Source organism: Hipposideros armiger, unplaced genomic scaffold (assembly GCF_001890085.2).
Source record: "Hipposideros armiger isolate ML-2016 unplaced genomic scaffold, ASM189008v1 scaffold_3, whole genome shotgun sequence".
In the NCBI taxonomy this organism is placed as follows: domain Eukaryota; kingdom Metazoa; phylum Chordata; class Mammalia; order Chiroptera; family Hipposideridae; genus Hipposideros; species Hipposideros armiger.
The window spans coordinates 2,551,486-2,566,354 of NW_017731353.1; the positions used below are offsets into that span (position 1 = coordinate 2,551,486).

Below are 14,869 nucleotides of genomic sequence, written 5' to 3' on the forward strand. Positions count from 1 at the left end.
AGGCAGGTGGACAGGGCTCAGCTGCCGGGCTCCCCATCCACCATACAACGTCCCTGCCCTGGCCTTCCCACTCACCAATCGTATCCGTTTCGCCAGAGAGCTGGATGCACCGATGCTCTAGCTCCTCCACACGGTCTTTCAGATCCACCTTCTCCTGCATGAGCTCTGTAAAGCGGCTCTGCAGCCAACAAGTAGGCTCAGGGCTCAGCAGCCACTGGCCCCGCCCACCCCACCCATGCTGGGGGAGATTCGCTCACCTGCAATTTGTCCATGGCCACCTGGAGGGTCTGATGGGTCTCCACAGGCACGCTGTCCACTCCAATGCTGGGGCCTGGGGCCTCCTCCAGCTCGCGCGGGGACGGGGCTGCCCGCTGAGCCAGGCGCCGGCAGCGCAGCTTTTGCTCCTTCAGCTGCCCACGCAGCTCTGCCTGCTCCTCCTGAGCACTGGCTAAGGCCGAGTTTAAAAATGCCACCTGAGGGCAAGAGGTGCATGTGTGCTTTTGTAGGGGAACGCTCAGGACACCGAGGGGCATGGAGGCAGAGAGGATCTCCACTCCTTGGGGCCTCTGTGGGCACACCTGTGGTTCAAGGATTGCGTGGTGTCTGAGCATTGGCTCCCAGGGGAGGTTGGGGATCAAGAGAAGTCAGAGGGCAGAAACCAACAGGTAAGAAGGGTGTCTGGGAGGGACCTGAGAGAGAGGCAGGAAGGTGGGACAGGGAAGGGGCAGGGAGGTCAGCTCACCATGGCCTCTCGGCTATCTAGGTCCTCTGGTATGCTCAGCTTTGGCTGGGGAGCCTCCTTGTCCTCCTCCTCACTGTCCAGTCCTTCTCCTGTTGGGGGCGGCCAGAAGGTCCTCAGGCAACCCCCCAAAGGAGATGGAGCAGCCCACGAAGAAACAAGGCCCAGCTCTGTCCCACCTAACTGTGCGACCCTGGGCCAGCCAGTCCCCCGAGGAAAAGGACTCGCTGTCCTAAAGGTCTCTTCCAACTCCGTTCTATGCTGCTAAAAGTCCCCCTTCTCCTTGGGCTCTGTCCTCTCCCTCTGGGCAGTCCCAATTACCTTCCCCAGGCGGAGCCATCAGGCTCAGCTGGGCCTGTAGCTTCTGGTTCTGCTGGTTGGCAGCTTCCAGTTGCCCCTAAGGGGCCAGGAAAGAGAGTAAGAAGGGACACGGGTTGCAGGCCTTCCCACTCGGGGGCCCAGCACTCAAATCCCTCACCTGGGTCTCCTGCAACTCCTGGCGGACCATGTCGGCCTGCGCCTTGCCCTGAATTTCCTGCTGCTGCAGTTCATCAATGAGCTGGGTCTGCATCAGGACCTGCTTGTGCAGCATCTCTTTCTCAGCGGCCAGCTGCTGACAGGCGGCCACATGCTGGTGCAGGTGGCTCAGATACTCGTCCCGCTGCTGCTGCAGACTCTGGGCCTCTTGGCTCTTCAATTCCATCTGCGGGAAGACCCCAGGAGTAAGGACATGTGGTGGCTTGCTTCCAGATTCTGAGCCCATAGCTTGGGGAGGTTGGGCACAGACGCCTGTGCCTGATGTAACCACTGAAGGGCTTGGCCATCTGCCCAGGCCCCTGGCTTCCTCACTCTAGGGCCTCAGTGACTGATTCCTTTGCCCAGAGCCCCATGTCACCTTCACCCAGCCTCACACCTCATAATGACCTGCTTTCTATTTTCTATTTTAACTTTGGGTCACTGACTGGTGGAAGAGCCGACTGCGCCAACTGACACCTACCTGTTAAGCACACACTAAGTGCCTGACACTGTACATGCCTGACTCTCGCTGAAGCCTCAATGCTGCTATGAGGGAAATGCTAATCTCCCCTCAGAAGTTAAGGAAACTGAGGCTTAGAGATGTGAACAGTGACCAGTGAGGCTGAAATTAGCATCCAGGGCTCACTGCAAGGAGCCGCCCATCATCCACATCTCTTCTCTAATTGGGCTCAATGCCTCCATGAGGGATGACAGTGCAGGACTACCTATTGTACATCTAAAGGTCAGATGTCAGGGAGCAACAAATAGTCACAGGCTCTGAAGAATTCTGGGCTCACCTGTGTCTATGCTGGAACTGCCTCTATTCTGGCCCTGGCATCCAGCTCATCCCTGCCCAAGTGCCTCCCTGTGCCCGCCCCCCACCAGAGGCTGGTGCCTCTCCCCGGGCCCTTCTCAGCTGGAGCAAGGTTATTACCGTCTCCTTCAGCTCCGTCAGCTTCTCCTGCAGCTGGCCCAGCTGCTTGGCCAGCTCCTTCTTGGTGTGCTGCTCTGACTGCAGTGAGCTGGTAATTTCCATATTCTCATTGCTCTGGAGAGAAAGAAGCCATCAGCGGCCACCCAATGCAGTTGGAGACCCCAGAACATGGTATCCCCATCCCACAGCTCAGAGAAGGGTGGAGACAGGTAGGAAAATCCTCCCCCACACGCCCACACGCATGGAAGCAGGGCTCTCTGGGTCATAGGGAACCTCCATAGGCACGGCTTCACTTAGGGCCTGCACCAACCCATTACAAGGTGGAAAAACAAACGCTCAGAGGGGTTGTGTCTCGTCCTGCGCCTAAGGACTTGACAAGGAGGAGGCAGGCAGGCCGGGCAAGCGGGGCTGCGCACCAGCCTGACGAAGCCATTCTGCAGTTCAGCCAGCTGTTCCTTGAGCTCACGGTTCTGGGAGAGAGCGCGGCTGATGGTGACGCGGTCATTCTGCATGTTCTCCAGAATTTGCTTCTGCTGTTCAGTCTGCTGATCCCAGCTCTCGGCCGCACGCTCCAGCTCCAGCAGCCGCTGCTCCTGCTCCCGATTCAGGCGACTCAGACCCTCGTTGTCTTGTACCTGGGCCTGCAGCTGCCCTGCCAGGCTCTCCAGTTCCTTTTGTAGCTGTTCAGTCTCAGCTTTAAGCTGCTGTTCCATCTCTGAGAGCCCTGCTGGGGGCTTCTTGGGCGGGGGAGCAGCTGAGGAAGGAAAAACACCATAAGGGCCTCTGGACTCTATAATCTCAAAAACCCTGTTCTTGATCCATGGCTCCTAACTCGGCCTCCTCGCCCCAGATATTGGTCTCCTGACTAATAATTCCTCACACTCACATGATGTTCCATCTTTCAAGACACTTTCAAATAGAGTTCTTTACATTTTTATGCTCAAGACGATTCGGTGGTTGACAGCAGGCACTCTACCCATTTTTTGCACATAGCGACACTGAGGCTCAGAGAGACTGGACGACTTGCCAACTCCTGGTACAGGCCTCTTTCCCTTTGTCACAATGCCCTTCCATCCACCCATCTCGGGGGCATTCTAGCCACCCTCCTCAGCTCCCCAACACAAGTCCTGCTCCCCGACCGCTCCAACCTCAGCTTACCTATCTGGCTCCTCAGTTCAGCCAAGCTGGCCTCCAGCTCCCGCACCTGATTCATGCTGTGATCCTTCTCGTCACTTAACTTGCGCATCTGCCCAAAGCATGGGAGAAGGAAAGTATGGAGGGGGGCGGCCATCTCCCTCTCTACCCCCATCTACAAAACACACACATCTGCCTCTGGCTGCATCCAGCAAGTGATCTGATTCCCATCTTATAGATGCCCAGAAAGATCAAGTAACCCATCTAAGGTGGGGTGATCTATCTGAGAAGGTAACGTCACCTTCTCTGTCATCTGCTGCATCCTTCGGCACCAAATGGCGTTTTCTTCTTTTATGTTTGCTGCGTACTGGTCTCTCTCTACCTGCAGTTGCTTCAGCGAATCCTGCAGCTGTAAGAATACATACAGAAGTTAGCAGGGGCTGCCACTGGGCCTCACCTGCTCCTGGTCACCAGGGGTCATCTCCTTCCACACCCCTCCCTGTGCAAAGCCTCACCTGCCCCACATATGTCTCCAGCTGTGCCTGCTCGTCCAGGGCCTGCTGTAACTGCTGCCTGCTATCATCAGGAGTTTCAGGTCTAGAAAACTGGATGGTGAAAAATGAGGTTAGATCTGGGGGACCCAGGCTGTTCCACGCAATGCCTCCCCAAAAGGGTCTGAGCTAGGAACATACAACTCAGGATCAATGAAGATTTCTATCCTCATGTTATTAGTACCACGTCCACACGGTTCACATTTACTAAATATTCATTGTAAACTATTCAGACAATAAGTGTTCAAAGTCCTCCCAACCTTTCCTCTAGCCCCCAATCCCACCAGTCTGGTGTGGGTCCCTCCAGGCCCTTTCTGTACATATGCAAACATGTTTAATTAACGTACATTAGAGTTGTGTTGCTTTATGGTTCTATCATATGTGGCTCTGCAATTGATTTTCACTTTGTGCATACAAGGTCTATTTAATTTCTACAACGGTTACCTAGTAGTCCTACATATGAACATACCATACTTTCAGCATACCTTTACCGATGGCCTTTTAGATGGCTATAATGGGCCTCAAAGTGGAGTGGTTGGGTCAAAGCACCCTTAAGCTCTAACTTCTTATATCTCTAGTACGCCATTTATTAGACTGCCTATCACAGGACCAGTCACAAAGATTGCCCCCCTAGTGGGCCGATGCATAAGGAAAGGAGAGGAGGTAGTAAGACCTGTCTGCTGCCCAGGCCAGACCAAATTTCACTTTGGGGTCCTGTCTATAGAGGAGCCCTGACAATCAGGAGGATGACAGCATGAGACATGGTTGAATGAGCTGGGGCTGTTTATCTCAAAAAGGATCTTAGGAAGGACGGGAACTCACACACACCCCCTTCAAAGTATCTGAAGGTCTGTCTAGGAAAAAAGATGCAACTTTTCCTGAGTTATCCTGGAGGAAATAAAGACCTCAGTGGAAGGGAGTTACATGAAGGCAGAGTACTCTTCAGTGTGAAGAAAAACTGAAGAAGAGGAGCTCTCTGACCCAGGTACCCTAACTACCGGTGGCTTGGCCCCAAAAAGAAGGAAACAGATTCATGGGCTAGCCTGATAAATGGCATCTATAGAACAATGATTTTCAACTAGCATGCTTTAAAAAAACAAATAAGCCCTATCCTTGAGATTCTGATTCCGCAGTTCTAGCCAGGACCCCAAGTTATAGATTTTTTTATCAAAATCGAGAGGATTCTATGGAGGACCAGAAAAAGGACCCAAATTTTCTAGCTCTTGGCTGAAGGTGCCTGGAGCCCCTGGGGCTGCAGCCTCTCACCTGCTGCAGCAGGAGCTCCGACATCTCCAGCTTCTTCTGCTGCTCCTCGATCCCGGTCTGCATGGTAGACTTCTCGGTCACCAAGACCCGAAGCTTCTCCTCCAGTTCTGACTTCTGCTGCTTCAGATCATCAATGATACAGCTGCGACCATGGGCAGTGGAGAAAGGCATTAACAAAGAACAGAAAGGACCACTCTGGTGATCACCCCACTGCCCTCACCAAAGAACCACAAAATAGTGGCATTGGAAGGGGCCCCGGGATCAAAAGTCACAAGTGACAGGCCAGAGAGAGCATATGTATTGCATGAGTCCAAGCCTGTCAGTAACACAGCTGGGATTAGCGCTGGCTCTGCACACATCCATGGGAATGACCGCTTCACCACGCCACTGGTGTCCCCCCCCACTTCCCAGCACATCACCCAGCCCAAGACACGCCCCCCCCTGGCCATCTCCCACCCCTTTCCTACTTTCTCTTCACGAGCTCCACCGTGAGGGTGTCTCGGTCTTTGGTTAATTCATCCTTCTGCTGCAAATAGAAAAAGGCCAGGTCAGGCCTGGGCAGGCAGAAGATGTAGCTCAGACTAATGGCAGCTACAGTAACTCCATAGCAACACCTCCTCACCCAGAGTCACTCCAGTTTTTCAAAGCACTTCCATGCCCACGTTCTCCTCTGCTTTTGATAAGAACCCGGGAAGGGTGGAAGGGGCAGGTAGAGAGATCTAATTCACAGCTGCCGACAGAGGCCCAGAGATAGCAGATAATATTGCTGTTATTACTATTATCATCATCACTTTTGAAGCTTCGTTGCGCGCTTTACCAGGCGCCGTATTAACCCTTTTAATCCTCACAAGCACCACAAGGGGCAGTTACTATCATTGTCTCCATTTTACAGGTGGACACCACGCAGCATCAGAGGTTAAATCACTTGCCTAAAATCACTTAGAGCTATGACTGAACACTCAGGTCTGTCTGATTCTTTAACCACATTTTCTTCCTGGGGTGGGAGCACAATATAAGAGGTGAAATGAAATTTGTATTGTAATCTTTTGCTTATTTTTTGAATGGGTGATAAACTGACATAGCCCTGAACTCAGAAGGCACAGGAGTGACATGTCTCCCAGTCACGGTGTTCCTCTTCCCTGGGTTTTTACAAACCATTTCGGACACGGCTTGTATATCACTCTCACACACACACCTCTCCCCTTTCTGCACACAGGGATGACACACTGAAAACGCTGTTCTCTACCTGTGCAGCCCAAGCACCTAGCATCTGGCCAGGCCCACAGCCAGTTGGGGCAGGGCTTGGCACCCAGTGCTCCTTGGGGAGAGAGCACACCCCAACCCCCACAGCACACAACTCACCCCTAGGTTCCTTCTAACCATCACACAACCTTAAAGCAAAGAGAAATGGCCTGGGCTCCCTTCTAAGCAGCAAGACACTCCATCCCATAGAAGGGACCTTGAGGCTGTGCCCCTTCAGGGAAGCTGTGCCTGCAGTGGCTGGGTGGGCTGCTAGGCTCACCCTGGTTGCCTGTTTCTGCTGCGTGGACAAGGTAGACACCATCCGCTCCAATTCTTTGATGCGCTGCTGGGAAGACTGCAGGCGACCAGCAAACTCCTCCGCCATTCCTGGAATGGCAGAAATGGAGCCCAAGGAGGAATGCCACTGGAGGCCTGCCCATGGCTACTGGGCTGAAAAAGGGCAGGGCGGCTAGGTTCCCACCTTCTCTTTTCCTGACTGCATGTTGAGTATGGTACAGGGCTGACTGTAATTCTGACTTCTCAGATACTAGTATCCCTATCGTCTGGATATGAACCTTTGGGAGAAAAGCCAAACAAGTGCTGAAAAAGAGGAAAAGAAATGTTCCTTAGGGCACATGAGGGAAGACCCGACAGTCCCCTCACCTGTAGCTGTTTTCTTAGAGACCCTCTTTCATTCGCAATCTTTTGTTCACATTCCTCTTTCTCCTGTAGGAAAAAAGAAACATATCTTACTGGGAGGAGACACAGATGAAATAGCAAATGACATGCCCCCAGAACGCCATCAAGGCCCAGGACAAGCCCACCAATGAGGCCAGATAGGGGTGGGGCAGGGAAGGATGAGGTGGGCCCTTTATTTTTGCAGGCTGGGAGCAGGCAAGACGAGAATGGGCCTCTACAGCTAAGTCCTCCCCAAGCCCCTCGGCCATGTAATGAGCAAAGAAATCACATTACTTTTCCTAGTTGGTCCAGTGTTTCCCGGTTCTGTTGTTCCTGTGAGAACAATCAAAGGAAGGTAACTGAAGTTATCCCCTTTACTATGCTCCCCAGACCAAGAAACAGGGATGGGCAGGGGCCAGGAATGGAGTTTAAAGGGAAAGTTCATGGGGAAGTTGAAGCAAAGACTTTGGGTCTTGAGTAGCTTGGCTCCCAGCTATAAAAATGAGTATCTCAATCCAGATTCCCATGAGAGAATAATGACATAAACCTCTAGAAATGGGGTTTGAGAAGGGAAAGACTACTCCTTCTGCCAGCTCATGATCTGGACAGGTGCATCCATTCATAGAATATTTACTGAGCACACACCACAGGCTGGGTTCTGTTCTCAACGGCAGAGATACAGGAACGAAAAGGACCTTTAAGTCTTTGATTTTTTTGAGCTTAAAGGGACCTTGGACAGCCTTTAATTCTACCTCCTCAGGAACCTGAAGGCCAGAGAGAAGTGACTTGTTCAAGGTCAAAGACAGCAAATTTGGGGCGGAGTCAGGGATAGAACACAATAGTAAAGCTAGTGCTTTCCCCAGAGGCAATAGAGCAACAGGGCAAGTGTGGAGAGGGCTCAAGCAGGGGTGTCTGGAGGACAGAGAGCAGGCAAAGAAGGAAGCCACAGAAAAAGCCATGCCACCGGCTCCGTGTTCTAGGGTCCCTCCAGCTAAGACCTAGGCCCCCCGGCACCCCATTCTCCCTTGACACCAGGGGCCACCAGCCCCTTTCTTCAGAGCCCCAAATTGGCAGTGTGGAATCAGGGGACCCCCCTTGGCTCTTACCAATTGCTCTATTCTGCTAATCAGTTCTTTATTTTTTAATTTGCTGGACTCCAGTTCTACTTGGTACTGGCTCTGAGGCGCATGCAAAAAGGAGGAGTTGGAGGAAGAGTAGGGAGAAAGGTAGAAAGAGCAATCATTAGGGTTGCGGGGGGGAGGGGGTGTCTGAGCTGTCTCAGCTGGCAGCAGGGCACCCAGCCCCTGCTTTGGGGGGAGGGGCTGGCCTACAGGGCCACCGGGCCACAGTCCAGGGCCACTCACCTCCAGCGCCTTTGTATCAGCCGATGCGAGTCCCTCCCCGTTGACATAGGGTGACTAGGAGAGATGAAAAAGTTCACATGGAGATGTTCTCTGTCCCCCTCCACACTTAAGCCCTCCAACTTCCTGTTTTCCCCATCAACTGGCAAAATGTTCTTTTTGCCTAAGTTGGCCCCCTCTTGCTGTAACCCCTTTGTGCCAACCTCTCCTGGTTCTTATCTCCCCCTCACCCCACCCCTCCCAAGCAGCTCTCATCCTGTGTTTTCCGCAGCAGGATAAAATGGCGTAGCCAATCTCGTGGTCCAGCTCCTTCATTTGAACAACTTCAAAGAGGAGACTCAAGGAGGAAGGACTAGCTAAACATTACCCAGCCCAGTCGGCTGCTCCCAGCATCTTCCCTTCCTCTTGGGAACCTCTGCCTCAGTTTCTATCATGTTTTCCCTCCCCCTCCAACCCCCTCTAGGCTCCAATTTCTGGCGTACCTCGGCAACAAGGCCATTGAGTTGTTGTGAAAGCTGACGCAGGCCCTCAGTAGATGAAAATCTGGGGATGAACACAGGAGTCAGGGGGGCAGGAGGCTCGATGGGAAAGAAAAGGTCACGGGCAGTGGCCTGCCCTGACTCCCTCAGCCTAGGGACTGCTGCCCCCATAGGAGACACTCACGTGTTTTCATCCATAGGACTAGGACCATTTTCAGCAACACAGTTCTGTTTGGGAAGAAACGCATGAGGTGGTCATTCAATTTCTGTTAAGAACCACCCAGGGGTGGGGTTAGCCAAGCTCATTCCGACAACCTTCCATCTTCCCGAACCTTAAGGAAAAATCTGGTCTTGGCCTCCCCCATCCCAGTCCTCAGGAAGGGTTCTTGGCCCTAGGAACCAAGCTACCTGAAGAAAGGGGACGAGTCCATAGTAGGTCCAGTCCTCTGGGAAAGAGGAGGGGCGAACACACAGTGGGGCAGTGGGCAAAGGGGGAAGAGGCACAAACCTGAGTTGATGCCATGCTAGTGACACGGGGGGGACTAGCACTTTGATAAAGGACACCGTCAGGGGACATGGTGTCATCAGCAGGTGGTTCTGCAGGAGGGGCGCGGTCTTTGGGCGCCTGTCACAGAACAGAGCAAGGGGTTAGGGGGTCATGCGGGGAAGAAGGCATCTCGCTGCCGTGGATGCAGGGGTGCGGAGCGGGTAGGACAGGTGTTGCTGCAGTGAGTGACAGTCACACATGCTGGGAGTCACTCTGGGGTGTGGCTGTGGCTCGCCCAGGGCTTGGGCTGCTCTGGGACCTTCTGGCCAGCCAGCGCTCAAAGCAGGACTGCACCGCCTCCTCTGTGAACACACGGGGGCCTTGTTCTCCCTGGCCTCAGCAAAAGACAGCACCAGGGTCTGACCTGTGGCAGCCACAGCAGGTGGAAGCAAGCTGTGCCAAGTCAGGGAGAAGGAAGGCACTGTTCTTCCAGAAAGCCTGCCTGTGCCTCAGAGTGACCCTCACCATGGGCCCCTGGTGGGCAGAGCGTAGCAGTGATGAAGAAGGAGACATGGTCATCACAGCTCTCTGCCTCTTTCCTCCCTCACCCTCCTTTCCTCCGTTCTCTCCTCCCCACCAACCACTGACTGCGTTTGCTCGACTCAGGCCTTTCCTGGAATAGAAGCTGCCCAACTGGAAGCCTCTCCCTATTCCTAGAGGTAAAAAGTAACACCACCGCAATCTCCTAGCTCTAAACACCTACCCAGCCAAGAAACCACCTAAGAAACCAAAGGTGAAAGATGTCCACCCTTAGACTCTGGGTTTCCTGAAGACCAATCCTGAGACTGAGGACCAGGAGCTGTGGAGAAGCTGCTCTGTCTTCCCCGACTGGACTCACTTGCTTGACCAGAGCCCCACCCAGCCTCCCTCCAGGCTCAGGCCTGACACTTTAGTCCAAGTCTCTGGCTCTACAGAGCTAATGTCCAACAGGCCAAAGGGGCAGAGAGATGGGGGAGATGGGTGACAAACTGAAGCCTGACGAGGAAACAGCGCTGGGGAGCCAAGGCCTGCCCAGTGAAACTGGGTCCAGAAGGAAGAGGCTGCATCTCTCTGTGGGGGCAGGGGGCCGCCTGCTCTCTCTCCACCCCTCAGTCCTGGCCTCTGAAAACCCCGACCTGCTGCCCTCCTAGGAGCAAGGGCTACAAAGTCTGAGGGAGCTGAGGTTGGGTCCAGCTAGTTGCATGTTTACTGTCCAAGCTGTGACCTTTGACCCTGGAACCTGGTGTTGCCTTGGCAACCTGCACAAAGGGTTAGGAGCAGGAATTCAGGCAGGAGACTTTGGAGGAGGTGGGCGCTCTCCCAGGCATGGGCCCTGGCCAGCTCTGGGTCCCTCTTGGCATCTTGGGTTCCCATTGATCTCTAGCATTAGACACAAGAAAGCTCAGGAGGGGAAAAAAGTCCTTTTCTGAGGACTTAAATATATACAACATGATCAAGTTGTGAGCAACCAAGTTATTTCATAATTTTAAGTCTTGTAGCTAGGTCTGGAGTTTTACAAAAACACTGTCCACTCCTCTCAAACGTCCTATTCCATTAAAAACATGTTTTATTTCTCCACGAGTCCCCATTTCTGGAAATGCTATCATTTTTCCCAGGCTACACAATCACAGGCCTACATTACTGGAGTAGAAAACTTAAGTGGGAAACTGTTCCTGATAAAGAGGATTTAGAAACAAGACGGGGCTATGGGATCCTGGTCTTCACTTCCAGGAGAACGAGGGATGTGGGCACAGAACATCAGTGTCAATACTCAGCTCCAGGACTCCTCTGGGCCAGCCTGCCCTCCCCGTGCTTCTCGGCATCTCCTCTGAGCTGACAAGGTGAGTCATGGCACCTAGAGAGACCTGGCCGACTGGGCGTGAGCAGTCTTGATGATTGAAAGACTAATACCAGCCAGCAGCGCCCTGTCCCAGCACCTCTCCCCATGCCCATCTCCAACAGGATCTGGTGCCACTTCAGTCCTACTTCTCTGACCTGGCAGATGTCCTCCGAGGAAGTTAATTAAAGAGGAAGTGCCAACATCACATCCGGAAAAGGTCAGCTCCTGTCCCAGTAAACACCAGGCTCCCCACCTTTCTGGAACATGCTCTGTGAGCTCATAATCCTGCTGTTACCCGCACCACGCCCTTGGCCTGGGACTCCCATCTCCCCCTCTCTCCACAGGGATGAATGTTACCTACCTCTAATCTTCAAACCGGACTCAAATGCCACCCCCTCCAGCCTCAAGTCCACTTAAAACCAACCTCTCCCTCAGCTGGGCATTTGGAATGTTGCCACATCCTAGCTTGCTTCCTTCAGCGGAGCCTGCCTCCCTCAGTGGGCATTCTCTCCGGCTCCCCTAGTTTTCCCCGGACCTAGCCAAGTAGCTCTGCTATCAAGGGCCCGCTGAATATGGTTAAGTGTCCAGTTGATTTGTAAAACAGACTAGGGGCAGGATGTCCTGGCCCCCACTGTTTGGTTAACCTCACATTCTTACAATTAGTTCCCCTGAAATCTCAATCCTTTTAACTATAATGTAAACTCCATTTCTCTTAACTCTAGGTTGCCGACTCTCAAATCAAAATGAATTAGTCAACTCGAAAAATCACAAACTGCTCTGCGGTCTACTGGTCTTTTGGGGACAGATGCCCACAGGACAAGACCTGAAGCTTTAGTTTTATTTAATGTCTCCTACTCTGAGATTCAAACTTGAGGCTCAAAAAGCCCAAATCCCACACACCTGCTCTGGAAGCTATTCCCAAACTACTTTTAAACTTCAAGGTACATCTCACCTTCTCCAAGATAAAAGGTGTCGGGGGAAGAAAAACAAAACTAAATCAACCAAGCAGGTGAGAAAGCAGACATGAACAGGCCAAGGGTTAATGACAGCAACACAAAATAAGCCAGAAGCAAAATATCCCTGAAACCAGGGAAGCCTTGGGGGCGTGCAGAGCTGACAGAGAGCAAGCCAGAGCGGGGTCTCGGCATGCCTCACCTTCCACTCGTCCAACGGGGGCAGCACGACCCCATTGGAGCGGTTAAGGTCGGACACCAGCACCTTCAGAATGTCCTGAATCTATAGGAGGTAGAAAGGGAAAAACAAGGGCAGGGAGAGAAAGAGAAAAGTGGCTTAGAGAGAGGCAAGAGGGGCAGGGAAGGAAGAAGAGATGGGTTCTGGGAAACAGAACGCTGGAGGAGAGAGAAGGTCAACACCACAGCCTGTGCCATCTTTCCAAACAGCCACTTGCTGCCTTGCCAGAGGCAGAAATCAATGCAAAGGAACAGATGGAAAACTCCCCTGAACGATGCACTCACAAAGAGTGGAGTTGCCTGACCAGCGAATATGCCCACTAGACCCTCTCCTCAGGCCCAGCGTGCTAGAGACGAACCTGGCAGGGCTCCAGACCCTCATCCTCTCCATTTAAAAACCAGACTTCCAAGTAAAGGTTAAACAAAGGGGATTACAACTAAAATATATGTTTGAAAGACATGATCTGATCCAACAACATCATCTTACAGATGAGGAAACTGAGGCCCAGGGGAGGAAGTGCCTTTCCTGAGGTCACCCAGCAAGCTGATGGCAGAGGTGGACTCGAAACTCCTAATCCAGTGCCTGGGGCTCTCTCGTCACCATACACGGGGGCTGCTCTGGTGCTTCCTAAAGGGAGAGCCTGAAGACAAGTGGCTTCCCCTTGACGCTGGGCATACGGAAAACCACCAGAGCAGTAAGTCCAATAGCGACTACCCTTTACTGAACATTTACTCCTCACCAGGCTCTGTGTTAAGGGATGACTATAAACACAACAATCTCATTTAAACTTCATAGGTGTAAGTAAGACAGTATTACCCAGATTTTAGTGATGTGGAAACAGAGACCCAAAGAGCTTAAACACTTTTCCCAAAACCATATCCCTAACAGAGGGAGAGAGAGGATTTAAACCCAGAATTCTTAACCAGTGCCTAACATTTCTTCCACAATCTAACCACTACCCTCTCGCCCTCTGAGCACTCCTATCCCCAGTAGCCTGGCCAGCCAAGACTCACCTCCTCAGGCGAGTGACAACCAACAGAAGTGGTTGTCTCAGGGTTACTGCCATGTTTAGTCTTCTTTTTCTTCTTCGTTTCTGAAGGAACACCAAGGTTGTTCTTCTTCTGAAACTCTCTCAACTGCAGAAAGGAAAAGCAGTGAGGCTCACAAGAACTATAAACCCCTGTATTCCCATCCTACTTGACAGTTTACAAAACACTCATATTTGACATTTGACTTAATGCCACAACAACCCTACAAGGTGCTGTAATTCTCACTTCATGACTGAAGAAATGGACAGATAACATAGCTTAAAAAAAAAAAGGCAATAATGGAATTTAAATTCAGTTTTCTGACTCTGAGCTCCAGAGGTTATGCCATAAATCAGTGGCTTCCAGGGGGGCAAAATTAGAGGCAGAGGTGGAAAAGGAAACATTTAAGTAATCAGACATGCGGGTCCTTTCTTATACACCTGTTAGAGATGCACACTAGTGCTTCTCAAACTTTGACATCAGTGTAGCCCAATGGCAGAAGGCAGATGAAGACACACCCCTAGTGAATCTGGGATGGTAACAAAGAAAAGACAACTCAAGCACCATTTCTGAGAGAAGTCTATTAAAATCTTACAAATCCATGTAAGTGTCATCCCTTAAGTACACTGATTAAAAAAAAGCCTTTGTCTCTCTCAAGAGACACCAGCAAAACGAATGCTTCAGTCCCATATTTATCCTGTGGCACTCAAGAGCCCCCCCATGTTGAGAAGATGACTTGGGGAAGATTCCCAGCTGTGAAGTGCAGTTTCCCGGGATCCGCTCCACAGAGGATTAAGCAGATCTCACACCAAAGAGCACTGACTGAGGGCCAATCTGGTCTCAGGATCATAGGACATGATTAGATCGTGAGGTAGAGAATGCAGATTAAAAATTAGAAACTCTCTCTGGGCAGCAGAAACAGGAGAAAGCCAAACTAAACACATTCTCCCCATTGTCACCCAGAGAATGTGGTCAACGTTTTGAGATCACTAGTGAAATGTAGACTTTTTACACTGTCAGTGTCTTAAAGATGGGGTACAGTCTATACAGTAAGCCTGACACCTCTCAGACCTAGGTCCCATAGTCCCGAGTCCCCTTCAAGCTGGAAATTTGTACCGCGACCTGAGAAAACGGCGAGTGAAAACACTAGGGGACTACTGGGTCGTTAGATCGAACCCGGCTCTAAAGACGGTTCCGAGGGTGATTGTGACGTAACTACATTCCACGCTTCCCTGTGGATGCCCGAGTCGCCGCTCCGCGGTGGGGGAAGGGAGCGCAGGGCCCCAACCGAGGTCCTTAGCAACTGGGAGTCCAGGGAGTCCAGGGAGCCCAGGGAGCCCAGGGAGCCCAGGGAGTCCAAGAGGTCCAGTTCTGGGTGGCAGGA

The 14,869-nt window shown here is 52.0% G+C and overlaps 1 protein-coding gene across 1 annotated transcript in view; it reads right to left on the minus strand.

Moving 5' to 3' along the window:
• GOLGA2 (golgin A2) overlaps window positions 1-14,342 on the minus strand; it is a 16,062-nt gene extending 1,720 nt beyond the window's left edge. Inside the window, exons 1-23 of the mRNA XM_019641583.1 lie at window positions 14,295-14,342; window positions 13,471-13,650; window positions 12,422-12,502; window positions 9,409-9,525; window positions 9,085-9,128; window positions 8,904-8,964; window positions 8,425-8,478; window positions 7,355-7,393; window positions 7,046-7,108; window positions 6,864-6,957; window positions 6,663-6,769; window positions 5,608-5,666; window positions 5,141-5,282; window positions 3,839-3,928; window positions 3,625-3,732; window positions 3,348-3,435; window positions 2,606-2,943; window positions 2,190-2,303; window positions 1,218-1,442; window positions 1,061-1,136; window positions 743-831; window positions 258-473; window positions 76-178 (exon numbers count right to left, since the gene is read on the minus strand). Coding sequence (XP_019497128.1) covers window positions 76-178; window positions 258-473; window positions 743-831; window positions 1,061-1,136; window positions 1,218-1,442; window positions 2,190-2,303; window positions 2,606-2,943; window positions 3,348-3,435; window positions 3,625-3,732; window positions 3,839-3,928; window positions 5,141-5,282; window positions 5,608-5,666; window positions 6,663-6,769; window positions 6,864-6,957; window positions 7,046-7,108; window positions 7,355-7,393; window positions 8,425-8,478; window positions 8,904-8,964; window positions 9,085-9,128; window positions 9,409-9,525; window positions 12,422-12,502; window positions 13,471-13,650; window positions 14,295-14,342 — 2,536 coding nt within the window. The remainder of the gene's footprint in view (window positions 1-75; window positions 179-257; window positions 474-742; window positions 832-1,060; window positions 1,137-1,217; window positions 1,443-2,189; window positions 2,304-2,605; window positions 2,944-3,347; window positions 3,436-3,624; window positions 3,733-3,838; window positions 3,929-5,140; window positions 5,283-5,607; window positions 5,667-6,662; window positions 6,770-6,863; window positions 6,958-7,045; window positions 7,109-7,354; window positions 7,394-8,424; window positions 8,479-8,903; window positions 8,965-9,084; window positions 9,129-9,408; window positions 9,526-12,421; window positions 12,503-13,470; window positions 13,651-14,294) is intronic.
• Window positions 14,343-14,869: the final 527 nt, after the last annotated feature.